At 42.2% G+C, this 24,192-nt stretch overlaps 3 protein-coding genes across 3 annotated transcripts in view; 1 reads left to right on the top strand and 2 right to left on the bottom strand.

Annotated features, from left to right (window-relative positions):
- Positions 1 to 4,173: 4,173 nt before the first annotated feature.
- On the bottom strand, positions 4,174 to 8,765 carry LOC311134975 (transmembrane protein 263). Its single transcript, XM_084168764.1, has 3 exons — positions 8,439 to 8,765; positions 6,511 to 6,581; positions 4,174 to 5,907 (listed from the first exon to the last, which is right to left on the bottom strand). Exons 2-3 carry the CDS (start codon positions 6,572 to 6,574, stop codon positions 5,609 to 5,611), a joined length of 363 nt encoding a protein of 120 aa, XP_084024890.1. The 5' UTR covers positions 6,575 to 6,581; positions 8,439 to 8,765; the 3' UTR covers positions 4,174 to 5,608.
- A 1,174-nt stretch (positions 8,766 to 9,939) lies between these two features.
- Positions 9,940 to 11,491, bottom strand: LOC311134538 (tubulin alpha chain-like; the record flags this gene model as incomplete). The annotated part of the gene is made up of 3 exons (XM_084168238.1): positions 9,940 to 10,917; positions 10,998 to 11,146; positions 11,311 to 11,491. The coding sequence occupies 3 exons, from the start codon at positions 11,489 to 11,491 to the stop codon at positions 9,940 to 9,942; spliced, it is 1,308 nt and encodes a 435-aa protein (XP_084024364.1).
- A 5,166-nt stretch (positions 11,492 to 16,657) lies between these two features.
- The window catches only part of polr3b (polymerase (RNA) III (DNA directed) polypeptide B), a 30,854-nt gene continuing 23,319 nt past the window's right edge, over positions 16,658 to 24,192 (top strand). Inside the window, exons 1-6 of the mRNA XM_084168198.1 lie at positions 16,658 to 16,804; positions 20,127 to 20,159; positions 22,108 to 22,164; positions 22,807 to 22,871; positions 23,112 to 23,187; positions 23,407 to 23,507. Of these exons, the coding sequence (XP_084024324.1) occupies positions 16,733 to 16,804; positions 20,127 to 20,159; positions 22,108 to 22,164; positions 22,807 to 22,871; positions 23,112 to 23,187; positions 23,407 to 23,507 (404 nt within the window). The 5' untranslated portion in view covers positions 16,658 to 16,732. The remainder of the gene's footprint in view (positions 16,805 to 20,126; positions 20,160 to 22,107; positions 22,165 to 22,806; positions 22,872 to 23,111; positions 23,188 to 23,406; positions 23,508 to 24,192) is intronic.

A 24,192-nucleotide genomic window follows, 5' to 3' on the forward strand; every position in this document is an offset into this window, starting at 1 on the left:
ATTGATGTTGGGTGACTTTATGCCACTCCTGGCGCAAAAATTCAAGCAGCTCGGCTTTGTTTGATGGCTCAGAGTTGGGGAACAATGTCCAAGCAAAAGGAAGCAGGTTTTCTTCCAGGACAACTTTGTACGTGGCTTGATTCATGCGTCCTTCCCAAATACAAATCTGCCCGATTCCAGCCTTGCTGAAGCACCCCCAGATCATCACCGATCCTCCACCAAATTTCACAGTGGGTGCGAGACACTGTGGCTTGTAGGCCTCTCCAGGTGTCCGTCTAACCATTAGATGACCATGTGTTGGGCAAAGCTGAAAATTGGACTCATCAGAGAAGATGACCTTACTCCAGTCCTCTACGGTACAATCCTTATGGTCTTTTGCAAACCTCAGCCTGGCTTTTCTTTGCTTCTCATTGATGAAGGGCTTTTTTCTTGCTTTGCATGACTTCAGCCGTGCCCCTAGGAGCCTGTTTCGAACCATCCTCGCCATGCACTTCACCCCAGCTGCTGTTTGCCATTCTTTTTGTAGGTCACTTGATGTCATCCTACGGTTGTTGAGTGACATTCGAATGAGTTGGCAGTCATCCCGGTCAGTAGAGAGTCGTTTTCGCCCTCTGCCGGTCTGTAGCTTTGTTGTCCCCAATGTCTGCTGCTTGACCTTGTTCTTATGAACCGCCGTCATTGAAATTTTAAGGATGGAAGCAGAGGGATACGCTCACTGTATCCCTCTGCCAGTAAAGCCAGAATTGAACCCTTATTTTCCTCACTCAAAACTTTCCTTTTCAACTCTTTTGGCATGGTCATTATTTTTTGATTAATATTACTTTTGAGGTACTATTAGCACTGTTTTTGCCATCCAGCTGGTCCTATTGCAAGAGGATAGTCATGAACACAGCAGTGGTTTTTATACTTTTCCTCGTTAAATAAGATTTGGTTCATGTGATCACCTAATCAGTACCTAATTCAGTAGAATGAGGTGTGCCTGTGTTGGAATTCAACAGACACTGGAATGGAATGGCTGTCATACATGTAGAGATGCTGATTTAAGAAAAATGTGCAGTGGTCTCTTAATTTATTCCACAGCTGTGTGTATATATACACACATATATATATATATATATATATATATATATATATATACATACACACACATACATACATACACACACATACATACACACACAGTATATATTTTTTACAAATCTTTTAACCATTTAGCAGATGCTCTTATCCAGATGGATTTACAGTAGTGAGTGTATAGATTTTCATAGTTGTTTTTCTTACTAAGAGCCATGTAACTCATGGCAGCCCGGCAGCAGGACACAGTGAGATTCTGATACTATTTGAGGTGATCTCATTATCACAGGCCTGTTAGTTAATCCCAGAGATTAGGCGGCCAAATTGGCTCTTCACCTGGTCAGGTTTCACTGAACCCTATTCAGACTTTACCCTGATAGGCGAGGTCTGAGTTGACTTGACTCTGTGAAATACAACATAGAATTTCAAATACTGGTGCAGGATCCTCTGTCACCAACCATTTAATTCTTGCTTTACTGAACAACCATTTTGGAGAAGTATTATTCATTGAACCACATCTGTGTCTAGGAAATTGAACAGCATTGTGGCATATATCTCCCTTATTCCCTAGCTAGCTCTCTACTGATTTATATTCATGCAGGTACCCAGTGCCTGTAATCAGGCCAGGTCTGTGGTAATTAAATAGGGACAACAGCGGAAAAGGCAACGCTCTCAATCTAGAACTAAAAGACCACTTTATCTTCACAATCTATGATTCTTGGGTCGAAACAAGCTTCCAAGTCTGGTCAATTAAAAAGAATACGGCGAGGTCTCAGATTTAGAGCATATTTTAATCACATAACTAATCAACCGCTAGTTACAATGATCCACATAGACCAACTTAGATTCTGTTTCTATGATTGTCATAAACTAATCAACCGCTAGTTACAATGACCCATATAGGCCTACTTATATTCTGTTTCTATGATTGTCATAATACCTCGACCATGTCAAGCTGAATAGTGAGCACTAGTGAGCAGTGACGTAAAAACGTATTTATTTCTTCTTCACTCTTGGAACAGTCACCTCAGCCTCGCTCTCAGCAGCCAGGCTGCCCACCACTTAAATTGGGTCTTTGAAGTGTAAAATCTCTGGCTCCTGGACTTGGCACCAATGGGCCTCATTATTGATTCCTCCAAAAGGTTGAATCACAACCTTGTTAGCAACTGAGGAAAAGGCTGGGGCATTTCATCTCCTTCATCCGCCGAGTGTGAAAGCTACGGTATTGCCACTAACTCATACGACTAATGCACAGGGGGCTCAAGGTTACAGTCCCTGTGTGAAGCCGCCGCATGTCAATTCCCTCCAGGCACTGATAGTCAGTGGAACAGGGAAGAAGAAAAGCCCCCAGTTACACATTGATGTAGGTGTGTGAATTCTAGACTGTCTAGACGACAGGGGAGATCAATTCTGGATTTCTCACCACCTCTTCCTCATAATAAGTGAGAAACAGAGACATTTTTAAGACAAAAGGTTTGAGATTGAAAACATTTGGATTTGAAATACTGCACTAACACAGTTCATGACAAGTCATGGACATGCAGATTCTATGCAAAATCTAGAACCATTTCAGAGTTGTACTTTCCTACTGAAATACATACTTCGTCCGTTTAAAAAACTGCTCAACCTGAAGTAGTCATATCATACAGCATTTAGCTTGTCATTCTCCACAAGTAATTTGTTTTTATGTGGGTGCCATACAGTATATACAGAGTATAAAAAACATTAAGAACACCTGCTCTTTCCATGACAGACTGACCAGGTGAAAGTTATGATCCCTTATTGATGTCACTTGTTAAATTGACTTCAATCAGTGTAGGTGAAGGGGAAGAGACAGGTTAAAGAAGGAGTTTTAAGCCTTGAGACAATTGAGACATGGATTGTGTGTGTGTGCCATTCAGAGGGTGAATGGGAAAAACAAAAGATTTAAGTACCTTTGAACAGGGCACCGGTTTGTGTCAACTGAAACGCTGCTGGGTTTTTCACACCCAACAATTTCCTGTGTGTATCAAGAATGGTCCACCACCCAAAGGACATCCAGCCAATTTGACACAACTGTGGGAAGCATTAGAGTCAACATGGGCCAGCATCCCTGTGGAACGCTTGACATCTTGTAGAGTCCATGCCCTGACGAATTGAGTCTGTTCTGAGGGCAAGGGGGGGCAACTCAATATTATGAAGGTGTTCCTAATGTATACTCAGTGTACAACTGCTTTGGAAAAGTGTGAAAGGTCTGTATTACCACAACTGTTTGCCTATGTCTATGTAGCGTGGTTAGGAATCAGTTGATTCCAGTGTGACAGCCTGAGGTTGCCTCGTCCTGACAGACTGACTATCAGACAGTATACTGATATTACAACTGGACTCTGGAACTGTACTACAAGCGACAGAGTGAACGCACTCAAATGGACTAAAATTAACTGCTCTGTTGCTGAAATATCTAAAGATGAAACGTCCACCAGTTTGGCTCTGAAAATTCAACTGTCATTTTGATCATCATGGAACCAGTTCCATTCGGTGTTCACAGAAGACTAGATACAGAGTAAGTGAAAGAGATATGGTGGAGGCGACCCACGAATGCTTAATTCCAAATCGACCCCTAGGCTCAACCCCCTAGGCATGTGTGTAGACCTGAAAGGATTGGAGAACAGTATCAGAAGGAAACGTGGCACTATTAACATATTGCTTAATCCAATCCTCTCAGATCTACACCAAGTGCCTAAGGGGCAGATTTGGGATTAAACAGCCTATTTACAGGCTAGGTGGCTCTACTGTTATATTGGCTATACAGACCTTTTAGATTTAGAGAACAGAGAGGTAGGATCTAGGGGAGGGGGCTACTGAAATTCATCTCTGCAGTGTTGACAAGCCTGATTATCCTAGTTCCTATTCACACCATCAAACCTTTCTAAATGACAAACGGGCAAAACAACTGCTCTGATGAAAAAGGCTTATTCATTCTTCATATATTTTTCCATTAAAATTATAGACAAATCTTGAACAAAATAAATATCCATGTGATGTTACAAAGGTGTGGGCTACACACCCAATGTTAAGAATCCACCGATTAATAATCAAATCCTTTGGTAGAGAACTACATTGAAAATATGAATACATTTTATTTCTAATACCAACAATAAAAAACGACAACACAACACCTTAAATGTTTTTTTTTTTTTTTTATGGATAATGCTAAAATAGGCTAGTTTGTGTTTTGGGCAGTGGAACAATATGTGGACTACGGTATAAGGTGGTAGGTATATAAGTGGTAGGTTCAAAAAGGAATAAGTTACTTTAGTTCAGGCTTTCTTGTGGGAATAAGGCACCTTGTTAAAGTTCAAAATATAGCGAGAGAGAAAGGAACGGCAGTGACAGAGCTCTGTGATTCGACGCATCAAAGGGCAAACAGATCCTAAAACAACTCTGTCATTGAAAAACATGAAGTTACATTACTTGCACCAGAGAGCATTATCTGAAGATGAAAAAGACAAATAAAAATGAAAACATCCACTTTAAAGAATTTCCCTGGTGGAGAAATAGAATCCCTCCGGAATAAAAAAAAAAATCCCCATCACATCAGGAACAGGGAGTTTGAGATAAAAATCTAATACTTTACAGCGGAAGAAGAAAAAAGGGGGAAAAAACTATTTTCACCAGCATAAACATCTAGTCAGGAACATTGACTTCCCTAGCAGTGTTTAGTCTCCCATAGCCCTGTCAGGCAGCGTTAAAACCCCAGCGTGCCGTGGTAATTATTGGGGAGCAGCAGGAGAGTGATGAGTGTTGTTGTGGGAAAGACCACCAAGGCTGGGCTGCTGAGACCCAGACGCACAGAGTCCGTCATCTCAAAAACAGAATCAATCAGAGAGATGGAGTGCAGCCATCAACTCCCCGCCGTCACCAATGCTTTTCACAACAAGGCGCTGCCTCAGTGGTTGGAACAGCCCGGTGCTGGCTTCTTCGATCTGAACCCCACCACAGCTCGGGGGTCACTGTGGTAAACCCCCAGTGCAGGCCCAGCACCAAACCCCCCCATGAGATCCTCTTTATTTACTGTTAGAGGCATCGATCACTGATTGTCTGACTGCCAAACACCGCAATGAACATGAACACCGCCTAAACATTGTGAAAATGTTCTTGGCCTGTTTCTTAAACAGCGGCCGGGAGATGTAACAAATACTAAGCAATAAAATAGGCCTAATCTTTTGTTGGCTGGTTTTTATCTACAGAGTAAATACAACATTCACAGTCAGTCATTTCATATTCCAACAGTTTAGGCACTGGTTATTATTATAGACAAAGATGGGTGGGGTGGTCCCTGTACTGCTGACAAGGAAACCCCTTATTTAGTCTCCTCCTCAGTGGCCAGGCCACCTAATATGAGAGTGGTCCATAGACACTCGCGGATCAGAGCGTAGGCCTCCACGAAAAGTGAACACACACAACTTTGAATCCTCTATAGCCCTCCAGGCCCCTCCACACTGTAGACGAAACAGACACGAGACCCAAAATGGCACCACCGTCCGCCCCCTCCTCAGTCAGACTTGTCCTTCTTCTTGCCTCCTCCAATAGGAACTTTACTGGCCACTGCTGAGCCTACTGCAGACACGCCTCCAGCTACAGCACACACCCCTCCTTTCACCAGCCCCACCCCAATGCCAGGTACAGCAGCCACTGAGGTGACAGCGGTCTTGGTCAGGTCGAAGCTCTTCCCTCCTATCCAGGCCACCCCACCCACAGTGGCTCCCACGGCACCTTTAGTGACACTGAAGAGTCCTCCAGTCACTCTGGAGAACATGCCTGGCTGGGGCACAGGGTGATCCTTGTTGCCATCTGATGAGAGACAATAGGGTGTTAGTGTTAAGAGAAGTTAAGCAGAGGAACAACGCAACTTCCCCAGTTTATAGCAAAGGCTCTCCGTTCCATATTGTACAGACAGTGCCACGATAGAATGATGAATAGGCTCCTACATGGACGTCTGTGTCGTTGAACCATGTCTTCTGCTTAGAATGGTCCATTGTGACCACATGATAGAGTAATAGCTCCACTAGAAAGATAAAGCTAAATATAGTTACGACGGCCCTCAATAGTCTCAATGCTTCTAATGACAAAGGAATCAGTGTGTGGTGGGCTAGACAGAAACTGTAGTGCCACTAACAGTGCAGAAGATGGAACGGTAATGCCACCTATTGGTACAAATACAAATGCCTCAGACATACTGAGATTCACTCAAACTTCTAATTTGTCAGGATATTTTTTTTAAAGTTCAGGTTTACTGTAGTTAGGCCTATTAGTAAGATCTTCAGTGATAGGATGGCATTCAAGTTACTGGTATGTAGCCTCCTACATTACTGAGTGTCAGTGTACAATATGTGTTATCATTGTCCATTCAATGTTCATCAGCTTGTTATTGGCCACTAAAGAGACTGAACTGACCTGCTGGAGGCTCGTCTTTGAGGTATGCTGGGACTTCATCCTGCTGCTGCTCGCTTTGACTCATCTTCCCTCTAGGCAGGAGAGAAAACAGGTCAAGTCAACCAATTCATCAATTCATTATCTCTTCAGTAGGCTATATTATGACTTCTTCCCAAATGAGGCACCATATAGTTTCTGAAAACCATAGAACAAACATTTTGCCTCTGGCAGTTGGGCGTTAGGTTAGTTCTTGAAAAACAGAGTGGAGAAGGATTGCCTTTGGATTAACCATTCCTCTGTCTGACTTTAAGCCAGGGTGTGCTGCCTGCTTCTAACAACACCAAACAAGGCAGACCTGTTTACTGTTGAAGCATAGAGAATAAGCAGACAGAGAGCCAGATTGAGAGAGCCAGTGGGGGAAACAGATGACTGGGCTATCTCAGCTATGTTCAACTCAACAAGATGAAAATCAAGAAATTTACAGAACATGCAATTAATTGATTTTACTCAATCAGTAGATTTGTTTTGCCCTTATCCAACAGCGTGCACCACCTGCAAAGTAGGATCACAAAGACATTTCAAGACCAGGTGGCAAGTTAACGGCACCAAACGGAAGATAAGCACATGATACTAATACAAAGACATGATAAAGCCTAATTCTTAGAAGGGAAGCCTTGAACAGAGTCAACATAAATCATATGCTTGCTGAGGGCCTTTGAACATGATCTCATGGTCCTAATTAGTGTTGTAGAAACAGGTGCTGTTCAACAGCTAGCCTGTAGGGAAGTCCTATGTGGCAGTTACTGTGGCATCAAACTGTCCTTCACACTACAGTAAACTAGCCTATAAGCAAACTTTGCTTTTCACGTGCCCCCCACAGTTCAACATAGCACACTCACAGATACATCATTGTGTAAAAGCTTTCATTATCCTATTTCTTTTAGGCAAATTACTAGTCTGGAAATTTGAAATGGACCAAAAAATATCTAGGTGCTGGCTAGAGTACCTTCATTTCACAGTAAAAGGGTTAGCGGTCCAGTTGTGCTAAGTAAGCAACAATTGAAGACAGTTTATATGGCCATCCATTAAGCATATAGCCAAGCTGGTATGAATATAGATTCAGTAGACATAATTTGTGGTACATCACTCAGATATGTGGAGATCGAGACAATTTAGTCAATGAAATACATTAACACTTACATTTAAGTACTAGCTACTTCAAAATCATTTTGTGAGCATAATGAACATCCAAAAGACGTTAAATCTAAAATAGTTAAATACAAGTTGTTATTTAGCTGGGTATGGCCACTGACGTGGCAGCAGGCTGCCAATGTCATTCGGCGAACTCCAAAATGATTTACAGTGGATAGATGAAGAGGACATATAAACTTGTTACAGTACATAATCAATGTCCCATTTGAAAAATATCTGATGACATAGCTAGTTAGGTACTGGTATCTGATGAATACAAATAAGTAGTAATACTAGCAAGCCATGGCCCAACCAAACTCTGTGGTCCAACTGAGTTTGACAAGCTAGGTAGCATGCTCAATAGCAAGGCTAGCGTTAGTTAATTAGCTTTATGTTTTAGCAAAATAACTATCCTCTCATTCACTTAGCTAGTTAGCTCAATTTGAAACAAAACGTGCTATTTGAAACAGTTGTCTGAATAGATCGTTTCAAATTAGCTAGTTAGTGGGACAAGGGCGAAAAGCAACTTTGTTAGCCAACTTTTAACTAGCTAGCTAGCGAAATCACTCATCTTGGCATGGATAACTAGCTAGCTAACAGTAGCTAGATAAATTGCAAACTAGTTAACGCTAATCTATTTTAGAGATTACAAGTGTAGAATGGCTTTTCCTTTTTGTATCTTAACACATAAACTAGCTGGAGTTTATATACATCGATTCATGTCTTAAATTATCGAGCGTTCACCAATTTACACTTACCTTGTTTTTTCTGTGTCTGTTCTCTGACGTTGTAGCTATCCTCCTCAGCTGTCAGCAACTTTTTTTCTTAGAACTAGCTAGCTAGCTACAGTAGAGATTGCTAAAGTAGCCAGTAAACGAGGTACTTTGTCTCCTCCCAAGCCAGAAAGGTAACACAAGAGGTCATACCATCTGCATTTAGTATTTTTTTGGCCTTTCCCTATAAATTGTCCTGTTTGGTAAATGTAATGTAGCAAGGCCTAAATACATTTGCTATAGGCTGGCTGTGAAAATTCATCAAATCCTTGAACCCCCAGTTCTATGTTGTGGTTACATTGTATAAGGACTGAACATGCTCATGCTGTTTCAAGTTTTATTAGTCATGTACGGAATACACACGGTAAACACACTGTCCAACGAAATGCTTTCTTGCTGGTTGCCTTCTCGGCAATGAAACAATAAGAAATAAAAGAATACAAAAACGAAGTAAATGGCACAGTCGAATATATATATTTTTTTTTCATAAGTATAATACAGGAAGGCACAATTTATAGTCCAATATTTAGTGTTTTGGGAAAGTGTTTAATTGTTTAGTATTTAGCTATCGTAAGAGTATGGTAGCAGCAGTTGTGATGTGTGTAGCATGACTGTATGTGAGTGAGTGCTAAGGTGCAGAGAATCAGTGGTCAGTCCAGTTCACGTGTTCAGCAGTCTGATGGCTTGTAGATAGAAACTGTCTCAGAGCCTGTTGGTATTAGAGATCTCATGCTCCGATGGTAAGGGGGTGAACAGCTCATGGCTGGGGTGTGTGGGGTCCTTGATGATGCTGTTGTGGCATAATTTGGAACATTTTCCAACATAGGTAGTATTAGAAATGTTTTAACATGTATTGGTCTTTGAGAACGGTTATATGCTAATCTTTCAAGATGTCGATTTATATAATGTAGCTCTACAACGATAACTGGGAATCATTTAATAATGCACTTTATTCAAAAGGTGCTAATCTTTTCTATTTGCATATTAAACACTAGATGACACATCTGGGATATTGCAATATACAGACAACGGCATTATCAGGGTCAAACTTGTCAATGTAATGCATCCTATTTGCAGTCATGTACAGGTTGTGTTCCCAGGGAACAAAGCTTGATTTACACTAGTCAGTTATGAAGACATCCCTCCCCATCATAATTATGGTTCAAGATGCACCGTTAAAGGCTTGAATACAGTCAAGTGCAGTTTGATAACGCACACAAAATGTTACTTGCAGATGTACCAACAACTCTGGTCATCTTGTCAATCGCTAATCTTCCAGGAGTAATTTTTATGCTTAAAAAGCCATTCCAGGACCTCTTCATTCCAGTTATACACATCCACACCTGCCAACCAAACCATCAGATGTATCAAGTAATAAATCAAGAGTAAAAATGACACATGCAAGAATTCAAATGCTTTGAGTTTTATTATAATTAGACAAGGGGCTGCTTGGAGAACAAGTATACATACTGATTGGGAGGCTGATTTAGTATTCATCTTCTTCCTCCTCACAACCATCACCAGAGTCTGCCCCCACCTCTTCATAATCCTTCTCCAGAGCAGCCATGTCCTCTCTGGCCTCAGAGAACTCCCCCTCCTCCATGCCTTCACCCACATACCAGTGCACAAAGGCCCGCTTGGCATACATCAGGTCAAACTTGTGGTCCAGACGACTCCAAGCCTCTGCAATAGCTGTTGTGTTACTCAGCATGCACACAGCTCGCTGCACCTTAGCCAGATCACCCCCAGGCACAACAGTAGGCGGCTGGTAGTTGATCCCCACCTTGAACCCTGTCGGACACCAATCCACAAATTGGATGGATTTGCGGGTCTTGATGTGGGCGATGGCTGCGTTGACATCTTTGGGCACCACATCACCACGGTACAGCAAGCAGCAGGCCATGTACTTGCCACGCCTGGGATCGCACTTCACCATCTGGTTAGCCGGCTCAAAGCAAGCATTTGTGATCTCAGGAACAGAGAGTTGCTCGTGATAGGCCCTTTCTGCTGAGATGATGGGAGCATAAGTGACCAGGGGGAAGTGGATACGGGGGTAAGGAACCAGGTTGGTCTGGAACTCTGTCAGATCCACATTGAGCGCCCCATCAAAGCGCAAAGAGGCAGTGATTGAGGAGACAATCTGGGCAATGAGGCGGTTCAGATTGGTATAAGATGGACGCTCCACACAAAGATTACGCTTGCAGATGTCAAAAATGGCCTCATTGTCCACCATGAAAGAGCAATCCGAGTGCTCCAGAGTGGTGTGTGTTGTCAGGATGGAGTTGTAGGGCTCCACAACTGCCGTGGACACCTGGGGCGCAGGGTAGACTGAGAACTCCAGTTTGGACTTCTTGCCATAGTCTACAGACAGGCGCTCCATTAAGAGCGAACCAAAGCCAGAGCCAGTTCCACCTCCAAAACTATGGAAGATAAGGAACCCTTGTAGTCCAGTGCACTGGTCAGCCTGAGGAGAACGAGCACACATTAACAATTCATCCAAATTTCACCATAGAGGGACTTGAAACTAGAGATTGAGCCACTCACCATTTTACGCATTCTGTCCAGTACAGATTCCACAATCTCCTTGCCAATGGTGTAATGGCCACGTGCATAGTTATTGGCAGCATCCTCCTTGCCACTAATTAGTTGTTCAGGGTGATACAGCTGACGGTAGTGTCCATTCCTTATTTCATCTAGAATACATTGTATTGGCATATGCAGAAAAGGCAAGAAGTTTTATACAAAAAGGAAACTAGATGCAGTAAAAATAACAATTCAAGATATTACATGCCAATGTACACCATGCCATTTCATACCATTGAGGTTGTAGAGCTAGCTATACAACTATGTTCCTTACCCACAACTGTAGGCTCCAAATCTATGAAGACAGCCCTGGGAACATATTTCCCACCTCCAGTCTCACTGAAGAAGGTACCAAATGAGGAATCAGCCAGGGAAGCAGTACTGGATTCATGGATTCTCCCATCTGGTTGGAAACCATGCTCCAGGCAGTACAACTCCCAACATGCATTGCCCATCTGGACACCTGCTTGGCCTATGTGTATAGAAATGCACTCCCTCTGTCAAGACAAGAGTAGTTACATTTTAAGTCCATATCCTACCATTTTCAAAATGTGCTGTACTGCATGTTGTAGCCCAACTATTTGGGGTCAGGATGACAGGTAGTGGGGTTCAAATAAAATTTTGGCCTGAATACTAGTGCAAACCACAGGAAGTCAGTGGCACCTTGATTGGGGAGGACGGGCTCATGTAATGGCTGGAGCAGAATAGTATCAAATACAAACATGGTTTCCATGTGTTTGATGCCAACCCATTTACTCAGTTCCAGACATTATGAGCTGTCGTCCCTTCAGCAGCCTCCACTGATGCAAACATAACTCCAGAGAAAAGCTCAAAATAGGTATCAGATTTGTAAAGACCATTAAATTAGGAAGATGCCAAAGCGTTGTACAAAACTTCAGCTTACCATTGTTCAGCAGCTACAAATGGAATGGAGTTTAGGAATTAACGCTTGACCAAAACCTGAAACAGTTCAACAAATTCATCATGTAAATCACAAGTGCAAACAATTAAAAATATTTTTACATCAACCTTATAGTTTTAACTAAAATTACTAACTGTATAAGTCTAAAGCACGCCACAACAGCCCACTAACCTTAAGCACCAGACAAATTGTCAAATGGGCCTGGCTAATAGATGCTTCAGCAATCAATTCTGGGGGTGGGGCTTTCAATTGACATTAATTTAAAGGGGTAATGCCATTTTTAGCTACCAACGATAGGGTGATATCAGGCTATACTATAGCCCCCTCAAATTCAAATCTGGATCTCCAAGTCAGTTCCACTGCTTTTTTAAATGATTCCCCTCTAATCAGGGACTGACTTAGACCTGGGACACCAGGTGGGTGCAATTCATTATCTGTTAGAACATAAAACCAGCAGTACTCCGCACCTCCAGGGTAGGATTTGAATACCCATGCTATAGCCTATCTATTTAATGATTCATTAATGGAATTGCCCTTCTGATTTTCTTAGGAGCCACAAATCAAAGCCTAGTACTGGACTAAAATGAACTTTCAATAGAGGGGCCCTTCTACGAATAGAGTGCCTTTTGGATAGTGTAATTTGGTCCCACAAAAACTTTGTCATAAAGAGCACATGTTCAACTACATAACATACATGTTTTCCCATCTCAAGAGTTTAAATTACCAAATATTACTCTAGAAGTGACTATAAAGATGTTGAATACTACTTGAGGAAAAAAAAAATTCTGGAATAGTTTTACCATATTAAAACTAGAGTTCAGTTCAAGTTACAGGGTTGACCTTAAACCAGTGGGGGAAATGTAAATTAATCACAATTCACATTTTCCTCTTGAAGAATCTTCAGAAATTACTTTCTCAAGCAACAAAAAAAACTAGGGCTTTACAATGATGGTGAAAGCTTTTTGGGATTAAGTGGGTTAAAATCTTTCTAGAAGTTGGAAAAACATGACATGGGACATGCCAACATGGGGATCTTCATTGAAAACAACTAATTTATTTTAATGAAGACACACTACTATTGGAATTTTTATCATAGTTTAGTGTAGTTAGAGCATAGATGTATATGATCCAACTGTAAAATTGTGTGTTTTATAAAGATTTGCTGAGATGATGTCAGAGGGATATAAAAGGCACTCTATTGGTGGAATGACTCAGAGTTTCTCCACTGAAGTTTTTGTTGTTTTCCAGAACTAGGCTTAATCATTGTCTGGGAAACCCACTCATAGTCTTCCGTAACAGGCCCTGATGGACAGGAGGTTAAATAAGTCCATCCAGGAGGTCAGGCCTGCCACCCTGACCAGTCCAGCCACCCTGGTAGGCCTAAAAAAGCAGGTGACATGAACAGTGCTCAGTAGAAGTTTCGTACCCTTACATTTTTTGTTGTTGTAATTATTCACATTTAATGGATGATATTGTAGGGTCTACAGTTATTTCCCCACTCTCCCTTCCATTCTATGACACCAACATTATGTGTACCATTCTTATCTATGTACTGAATTCCAGGTTTGAACATGATGGTGATTCTGGGATTTGGCTTTCTGGCCACATTACTGGTTTGATATAGCTACAGTGGATATGGATTTACCCTCTTGGGGCAGCGATGGCTGTGTAGTGGGGAGTTATCCTAAATGGCTTTGAGTCTTTGTATTACAGAGGAAAGATCTGATTTTGGTTTTATTTGGCTTTGTTCAATTTGTTTCAAAGCTAAAACAATGAAATCTATAGGATTGTAATGTCAACACACAGGCAGAACCCCTGAATACCATCATGCTGCTCCACATCTTTGGGTCCTCCTTTGGACTGATGATGTCAAGGGTCTTCAACCAACAAGGATCCAAGCAACAGCTTGAGAAAGATAAAAACGTACATAGCCTAATGCTAAGTGCTCTACCAATCACTTGTTTGTTGTATGTATTCTATACAACACTAGAATATTAAAATCTGTAATAAGAAGTAATCAACGTGGCAGTTAAATTGAACATATTAAAGGGAGAGTTCACCCATATTACAACATTTCACGTTGGTTTCCTTACCCTAAGCTGTCTATGGACAAGGTAAGACAGCAATTCATGCTTTGGTTTTGTGGCCAGGTAGTTGGTTACGTCTTTGCCTGTGCTCTCCAGGGAGGTACTGTGTTCCTGTGGAGGTTCTGGCCCAGTTTTAACTCTGTGTCTGTGGACCATCCTGTTAGGGGGGGGAGGCTGAGAGCTGTCTACAGCACCTAAAAACATGTTTTCACTTTGTCATTATGGGGTATTGTGTGTAGAGAGAAAAAATATATTCAATCTATTTTGAATTCAACAGAATGTGGAATAAGTCAAGGGGTATGAATACTTTCTGAAGGCACTGTACCCTACTGCAAACAGATTGCAGGCTTGCTATAGGGCATTTACATGTAAAAGGACCCATGAGCACCAACATGTGAAGTTCATAGGGACATGTCAAATCTTGTCTAAAATGTTTTCAAATGGAGGCATATATACATTTTTCAACCACTTTCTATCCTAAATATTAGGGAAAAGCAAAGGCTTTGTCTTCTGGTCAAACAGATTGAAAAGGGGTCTTAGAAAACATTTACCAGAAAAAGTCTTAAAAGGTATTAGAAATACATCAAAACAAAAAGTTTTAAGTAAAGACTCCTACCAGCTAATATCAACACTTATATTTAGTTTTGGATAAATGATTTGCCTTCTGTAAGTTTAAGAAACATTGCCCTGTGCCTTGAAATGTCATTACCAAAAACCCACATATCTTTAAGATATTTTCACATTTCTCTCCCTCATGCCCCCTCTCTTTCCATTTACCATTTACTGTAACGAGCATCCTTGCCCACTGAGCATCGACCGACACCGGATGTCCATGGACATTGAGAAGTAGTTGAAATTTGGTCAGTCCGCCCTGTCCGCCAAAACCTAGACATCCATGATTGGTTCAGATTTGGTCCAGTCCGGACCGGACCAAATATAAACCAATCGTAGACATCTATGTTTCACAAGTTTAGAGAACACAGTACAGTACAGTACAGTACAGTACAGTACAGTACAGTACAGTACAGTAGAGTGCAGTAGAGGACAGTAAAGTAAAGTACAAAAAATAATATGTTCAGTATAGTTCAGTACAGTCCTGTACTATTCTGTACTGAACAATACTCTACTGTACTGTACTATACTGTTCTCTTATGTATTGTACTGTACTGTTCTCTACTGAGCAATTCAGCCCAGTTCCTTTACTATGGAATTGCCCTATACATTCTTCAGATGGATTACATGTGTGGTAAAAATATTTGTGAAACTCAGTATCTGATAATGCCGTTAAAGTTGAGAAGACAACAACTAACCATGACATATTGGGTAAATCTTCAAGGACATAAGGTTACACATCCTACAAAAAGGTGCTCCTAGAGTGCTGGGAGCATGAACGAGATCTGAATACAAGTTTTGGGTGGATAAGTAATTGCATGGGCCATGGCGAGAGAGATGGAACTGTTTGGGAAAGAGTTCAGCCCCTCTGTGGTTCTTCCTGCTATCCCACCTTGGTTGCTCACTAAGCCAATTATAGACCTATGGTTGCTTGAGAGGGTAAGAGCTGCTGAGGAAGGAGTAGATCCAGTAAATATTGTAAGTGAACATTTAAGAACTCAGTAATATGCTGATGGATCTAAGGACCCTAAAACAGGGAGGACAGGTGCAGCTTTTAGTGTTCCTGAGTTGAAGGTGGCAGTGACAAAAAGATCAACGGATCATTTATCCATATACACAATGGAGATGCTGGCAATACTCTTCGCTGCTGAGTGGGTGGAGGTGAGGCCAGACAGGGTAGTCATCTGCTCTGACTCATGTGCAGCACTAATGAGCTTAAATTAATTTGTGTCACGGAGCAGACAAGATGTATTGTATGAGACTTTGCAGTGCATGTTTAGGGTGAGACAGATGGGGGTGTTTGTGAAGTTCCTCTGGGTACCAGCTCATGTGGGAGTAGAGGGGAATGAAGAGGTGGATGTTTTCCCAGAGCAGGCTCTCAAACATCCTAGTGTTGATATGGAAATGGAAATCAGTAAAGCAGAAGCCAAGAGGTTAATAAGAATAGTGGTTAAAAACAAATGGAAAGTGTTGTGGAATAGGGAGGGAAAGGGAGGACACCTGTATAAGATCCAGGAAAAGGTGGGGGCAGGGAGGTCCTCTGGTCGAGAGAGAAGGGAGGAAAGTTTAATCACAAGACTGAGACTGGGACACACAAGGCTCAACAGTCCATTTAAATTGGTAGGAAAACATCCAACTGGGAGGTGTGATCACTGTCAGGAGGAGATGGAGTCAGTGGAACGTGCTATTTCAGTGCCAGCCATATGGGAGGGAAATTGAGAGATTGTTATCAGATTTACGGAGTAATGGTGTTGAAGAGCCAAGCATAAGTCAACTGCTGAGAAAATCTTCAGGGGGTGTAAGTAATTATGTATTCGTTTCGCATTTAAACCTTCCCTGTCTCTGGTCCACGCTCCAGTCCAGTTGGTTGCGGTAATGCGCCATAAAGTTGGCTGCCAACCGCCATATAAAAACCACAGAATAATAAGTATTTGGTAACGTTTTCTTGTTCCGCACGGTAGTCTTTTGCTGTGACACATTGAAGCGCACACGCTGTAGCGGTTTCCGGTTGCAGGAGAAACATTGCAAATGTGTTCTGGTGTTTACACGTTTTCATACAAACGACAGTAAAAACCATGGAAATCCTTGGAGAGGAGTTTGGGGATATGACTCCCCAGCAGCTCGCGGCTCCTGTCAACACTATAGAGGTAATTATATTGTTGCATTAGCACAAGATGAGGATGATGGGACGAGCAGATAAGCCGAAGTGGTGTGCAGCTTGCTAGCCACCTGCTATGTGTTGTTTTCATCAATGTAGCTAACTAATTTAGTTTTTAGCTAAGTTAGCTAGCTAGATACTTGCCTGGAAACCCGACGTTGAATTGCATTGAATTCTACGTCGGGCAGAAATAAGCGTTTGAATTAGGAAAGCTTCCTCTCACGACCTTTACAATCCAGAATTAAGTGATAATGCCCGAGAAGCCGGTGTTTGGAGGATATATTGGCATCAGTGTTGTTAGGCCGAGACTAAGTCGAGGGTCGGCAAACCGTGCCGATATATCCTCCAAACACCGGCTTCGAGGGAATTATCACTTTTATACAACGGGTTACCAACATATTCAAATAATTATTGACATATTTTCATTAACGTTATTTTGATGAATTTATAAATACAATTTCATCCTTCCAGAAATCTAGGGTTGCTACCCAAGCCGGCTGGTAGTTCGTTTTGTCATCGGTTCGGTTGCTAGAGACGCAACCCAGTCGTTCTAAATATTCCATTGTCATACTGGCTGTCAACGTTCTTATCCCTTGTTCGCTAACTAGCCAACTACGGCTAACTTAGTCACGTCAAAAAGTGCAGCCAGAATAACAGCAAAGTAGCCGCATTTGCATTTGTTTAAGCTGTTTTCTAGTGACATGGCATAGAAAATGTGCTCACTCGTCAGGACACTGTTTTTCAGAGGAGCTAGCCAACACAGCTAACACAAGCACTTCAAACTGAACCTGGAAAGACTTCCAACTAGCTGCACTTCGTTTCACCTTTTTTCAATTGACATTAATTTGTATATATCCATAAAAATGATGCCAGCTGATTCATGATTTCTACTGGCTGAGAAACGCTACCTATCTGTCTCGTCCCGACACGTTCATTACTATGGGACAGCTGGAGATGGAATTTGAATATTGAAACAAATTCGGAGAGACAGACAGCAAGGTTTATACAAATCTCAGCTGTTGAAAACTAAATGTTAGTCTAAAATAATTGTGATGCTTTATATAGTGGAGATCAAGTTTATAAATTGCTTGGCTGGGCTGATGAGACAATGGATTGTGCAGTCAGATGTAACAGAGTAAATAGGAATTTTAATGTAATGGATTAGACCCACCCTGTTGTATAATGTTGATGAAAATCATATGCACAGAACCATGTAAACATGTGCACAAGCTCTTCATGTATGCATGCGTCCAGTGCATGTATTTTTATCTTGTGCACATACTTCAGTTGATAGAAAGTTGAATGCACTACCAGCGCGTTGAAAGTGGATGTAATTTCCTGTGGATATATTGTCTCACATTCCTACTGCCAAAAAGACCAACTGCACAGACAACCATTCTATTAAACATTCTGGCTTGTAGAGGGCCTGATAGGAAACTTACCTGACTCAAACGCTCATTTCTGCCCAATGTAGAATTCGCAATTCAACATCGAGTTTCCAGGCAAGCTAGATACTAGCCCTTGATCATGACTCTCAGTTCAGATTGAGCAGCAATGCTCAATCTGAACATTAACAGGCGTCGCTTTCATATCAGCAATAAATAATTTTCCAAAACCAAAAGGTTAAAGTGATACACCTTGATAGGGTTAGTGTTCCCACACGGCCATATCTCCATGTTACAGCACTTGTTCACGGAAAACAGATGGAAGACAAGAGGTGACCACCTGTACTAATTAGCTATCTAGAATGCTCTGAACACTTATGTGTACAGTGTTGCCAATTCCTCAGTAAGGAAAGTAGCTATTGGCTGTCCTAAAAGTCGCTAGAAGTAGCTAGATGACGTCATCACCTACTTTGCATAATTGCCCATGTGCATGTAATTGTGATGGACGCTGTAGGAGAGAGGAATAATGTCGTGGGAGAGACAAAAAGTGAGTAAAAAACACCCTACATTTACATCCCGCCCTGAATGTAAGCCAGGGCGGGATCAGCCAGTGGCGGCTTCCCGCATGCACGATTCATTTGCAGTCTGGACGCGGAGGGGTGAACATCTCCTGCTCTGACTGCAGCTGGGAGGGACTGCTGTGCGAGGACTGGGCCGCCTGTGAGTGCTTTGGGACTGGGGTGGGGCCCACGGCAGCACCCGCTGCTCATTGAGAAGAGTAAGAACGATACGTGCTTTCATGTTGGTGCCCACGGGTGGGGGTGCCCACGGGTGGGGGGGGGGGGGGGGCACGGCAGCAGCACCTGCTGCTCGTTGAGAAGAGTAAGAACGGTACGTGCTTTCACGTCAGTCTCCAAAAGTCTCCAATAACACCAGAAAAGGTAGCTAGGTTTGTCGCTAGTCGCTTTTTAAAAAAGGTCTGAAAACTCGCTAAATATAGCGACAAAGTTGCTAAGTTCGCAACACTGTGTGTAAGCGTAACCAAAGATTATGGATATACTGACAAGATACAGTACTTGTCTTTCCACCATACAAATGGGAGTCGTTGTCCACAAAGCGAAACAGCGGGCTGTCTAGCTCCTGCCTATCCTTTCTTTGGATTGGTGGATACATCTAATTAAAAAATAAAATAAATAAATAAATATATATTCGATGAGGGTTGTTGACGTCAACCGCCTGTATTCAATGGAGAGAGATGCTATGCTACTAGCCTCATTCCATGAATATGCATAGCTATCTCGAGACAACTCCGATTATAAAGTGTTTTTTGTCAAAGTTGCGGGGATGTCACATGTCCTACTTATATCAGTACACTCGTAACAACCTAAACATTACGAAACTTATATTCAGTCAAATAAACCTTGTCTAGCAAATAAGCCATTCATTTTTTTGTTGGCCAAATTCAACACCTTCTCATTGACCTCCATAGAATAACTCCTTGCTTGGTGGGCGGTATAACGGGGGGGGGGATGACGACACCACCTGCTAGAGGAGACAGATTTTCCGCAGAGTTGGGCCGATCTCTTTACCTCTTCCTTTCTGGTGTAACTCAGGAAGTATAGCGGAAGTGTAGTTTCGTCGGCTGGAGGCACCCATAGCTGTATGGAACTATGCAAAACTGAAAGATGATGGCCATATGTTTAAAAAGCTGTATCGCAAGCGATGATTTATTGATGTTTTAAAACAGTGTCGGGATTGTAGTTCACATGAGCCAGTCGTGGGCGAAGATAATGGCTGAAAACTGTAGGGAGAAGGCAGAATGCCGCCTAGCGAGCCAGCTAGATACCAACTCCTAGCTACATCCTGATGTACGTTATTAATGATTCTTTACTTGGATCTCTGCAACTGCTTTTTTTTTTTTTATAGGAAAAATGGAAACTATTGCCAGCTTTTTTGAAGGTAAGGAAGAAAGAGTTTCAGTTTTTTATATTTCTTCTGTATAGTGGATATACAGTGGGGGGAAAAAAGTATTTAGTCAGCCACCAATTGTGCAAGTTCTCCCACTTAAAAAGATGAGAGAGGCCTGTAATTTTCATCATAGGTACACGTCAACTATGACAGACAAATTGAGAAAAATAAATCCTGAAAATCACATTGTAGGATTTTTAATGAATTTAATTGCAAATTATGGTGGAAAATAAGTATTTGGTCAATAACAAAAGTTTCTCAATACTTTGTTATATACCCTTTGTTGGCAATGACACAGGTCAAACGTTTTCTGTAAGTCTTCACAAGGTTTTCACACACTGTTGCTGGTATTTTGGCCCATTCCTCCATGCAGATCTCCTCTAGAGCAGTGATGTTTTGGGGCTGTCGCTGGGCAACACAGACTTTCAACTCCCTCCAAAGATCTTCTATGGGGTTGAGATCTGGAGACTGGCTAGGCCACTCCAGGACCTTGAAATGCTTCTTACGAAGCCACTCCTTCGTTGCCCGGGTGGTGTGTTTGGGATCATTGTCATGCTGAAAGACCCAGCCACGTTTCATCTTCAATGCCCTTGCTGATGGAAGGAGGTTTTCACTCAAAATCTCACGATACATGGCCCCATTCATTCTTTCCTTTACACGGATCAGTCGTCCTGGTCCCTTTGCAGAAAAACAGCCCCAAAGCATGATGTTTCCACCCCCATGCTTCACAGTAGGTATGGTGTTCTTTGGATGCAACTCAGCATTCTTTGTCCTCCAAACACGACGAGTTGAGTTTTTACCAAAAAGTTCTATTTTGGTTTCATCTGACCATATGACATTCTCCCAATCCTCTTCTGGATCATCCAAATGCACTCTAGCAAACTTCAGACGGACCTGGACATGTACTGGCTTAAGCAGGGGGACACGTCTGGCACTGCAGGATTTGAGTCCCTGGCGGCGTAGTGTTACTGATGGTAGGCTTTGTTACTTTGGTCCCAGCTCTCTGCAGGTCATTCACTAGGTCCCCCCGTGTGGTTCTGGGATTTTTGCTCACCGTTCTTGTGATCATTTTGACCCCACGGGGTGAGATCTTGCGTGGAGCCCCAGATCGAGGGAGATTATCAATGGTCTTGTATGTCTTCCATTTCCTAATGGGAAATGTGGTCCTCTGTAGCTCAATTGGTAGAGCATGGCGCTTGTAATGCCAGGGTAGTGGGTTCGATCCCCGGGACCACCCATATGTAAAAATGTATGCACACATGACTGTAAGTCGCTTTGGATAAAAGCGTCTGCTAAATGGCATATTATATTATTATTTAATAATTGCTCCCACAGTTGATTTCTTCAAACCAAGCTGCTTACCTATTGCAGATTCAGTCTTCCCAGCCTGGTGCAGGTCTACAATTTTGTTTCTGGTGTCCTTTGACAGCTCTTTGGTCTTGGCCATAGTGGAGTTTGGAGTGTGACTGTTTGAGGTTGTGGACAGGTGTCTTTTGTACTGATAACAAGTTCAAACAGGTGCCATTAATACAGGTAACGAGTGGAGGACAGAGGAGCCTCTTAAAGAAGAAGTTACAGGTCTGTGAGAGCCAGAAATCTTGCTTGTTTGTAGGTGACCAAATACTTATTTTCCACCATACTTTGCAAATAAATTCATTAAAAATCCTACAATGTGATTTTCTGGATTTTTTTTCCCTCAATTTGTCTGTCATAGTTGACGTGTACCTATGATGAAAATTACAGGCCTATCTCGTCTTTTTAAGTGGGAGAACTTGCACAATTGGTGGCTGACTAAATACTTTTTTCCCCCACTGTAGCTAACATTACAGTGAATTCCACATGAACCCAGATAATTGATAATTCTTTCACTTCATTCTTCACTTTTCCTCTGTCTGTTTGCCATCTCTAGTCCCTCTGTTAATGATGTCTGATATTTCAGGTGAAAGGTCTGGTGAAACAGCACATTGACTCCTTCAACTACTTCATCAATGTGGAGGTAAAGCAACATTTTCATCATTTGGGTGTAACATAAGGAAAGGTGCAAATAGAAAATTAAAGAATAGAATGGTCACGTGGAAAAAAACATGTCTGCATTTTAGGCCGGGCAGAACCAGAATCTGGCCTTACAGAAGACGTTGATATGTCGAATGTCCTTTAAGCCCAGGAAGTAGCCATTCAACTTGCCATTCACCAGCTTTTCAAGCTTAATGTCAAAATATGTTCGTTACTCACCAAATATGGCGTTTCGATTAGAAACTATAGTCATTTTCCAAAAAAGGTCGAAATAAAAAGTTACATGCAACTACATTGTAGGTGCCGCAGAGGCATTTTTTGGTTGCATGTAACTTTTTATTTAGACTTTTTTTGGAAGTAGACACTGGCCGTGATGGCAGTAAATGACTGTAGTTGCTAATCGAAACTCCATATTTGGTGAGTAACGAACGTATTTTAACATTATGAAGCTTGAAAAGCTGGTGAATGGCTGCTTCCTGGGCTTAAAGGAGATTCGCCATACCAAAGTCTCCTGTAAGGCCAGATTCTGGTTCAAGGCCTACTTCCATATGGCATTATTTTGCAAGTGTATTGTGTAGCTACCTAAGCTGTATCTAAACTTGAACATATGTGTGGTTTATTACAGATAAAGAAGATCATGAAAGCAAATGAAAAGATCACAAGTGATGCTGATCCCATGTGGTACCTAAAGTAAGCTGCGGGTCCTACTCCCTATACATGCCATCCAACAACAACAAACAGCAGTGGGAATGTGATGCTGCTGGTCTAAGAAGGCTCTGGACCAGCAAAGTTTTGCTTACAAGGCAGACACACAAAAACCTATACCAGAAAGTCCAGACTATTTTTGAAGAATAATGTGCTTACTTAAACTCCATGGCAGGCTACTCTATCATTTCTAAAACTAAAATAACACCAGCGTCCCATTTACAGGTACCTCAATATCTACGTTGGCATGCCTGATGTTGAAGAGAGCTTCAATGTAACCAGACCGGTGTCTCCACACGAGGTGAATCTAGTCTGTTGTCTGTTTCCCCTTCCTCGCAAAAATATCACAAACAATTGTACAATAGTGTCACACAGTTGAATAGTCTCTGTGCTTACCTAGGAGGACATTTACAATACATACATATTGGGTCTTCCTCAACCCAGAGCTGAGTCTTAGCACACTGAGATAAAAATGAACATTTGCGTATACAGCTCATTAAAGCCGCGTTGTTTCCACCAGTGTCGTCTCAGGGACATGACTTACTCTGCACCCATCACAGTGGACATCGAGTACACCCGTGGCAGTCAGAGAATCATCCGCAATGCTCTGCCCATCGGAAGGTACTGCTCTCTTCCTCTCTGCCTACCATCTCTTTATCACACAATGGGGAAGGTACGAACCAGTTCTTACCTCACTGAAGTTCAGTGTTTTGGTAGTACATGTTAGTGCAAAATCCTATAGAATGTGTATTATTTGCACCACTCTCTCTGAGATTGAGTACACCACATCAGTCACTGGCTTCATCAATAAGTGCATCGATGATGTCGTCCACACAGTGACCGTACGTACATACCCCAACCAGAAGCCATGGATTACAGGAAACAGCCGCACTGAGCTAAAGGGTAGAGCTGCCGCTTTCAAGGAGCGGGACTCTAACCCGGACGCTTATAAGAAATCCCGCTATGCCCTCCGACGAACCATCAAACAGGCAAAGAGTCAATACAGGACTAAGATTGAATCGTACTACACCGGCTCTGACGCTCGTTGGATGTGGCAGGGCTTGAAAACTATTACAGACTACAAAGGGAAGCACAGCCACGAGCTTCCCAGTGACACAAGCCTACCAGACGAGCTAAACCACTTTGATGCTCGCTTCGAGGCAAGCAACACTGAAGCATGCATGAGAGCACCAGCTGTTCCGGATGACTATGTGATCACGCTCCCCGTAGCCGATGCGAGTAAGACTTTTAAGCAGGTCAACATTCACAAGGCCGCAGGGCAAGACGGATTACCAGGACGTGTACT

The sequence above is a fragment of the Coregonus lavaretus genome, assembly GCF_964263955.1.
Source record: "Coregonus lavaretus genome assembly, chromosome: 9".
NCBI lineage: Eukaryota > Metazoa > Chordata > Actinopteri > Salmoniformes > Salmonidae > Coregonus > Coregonus lavaretus.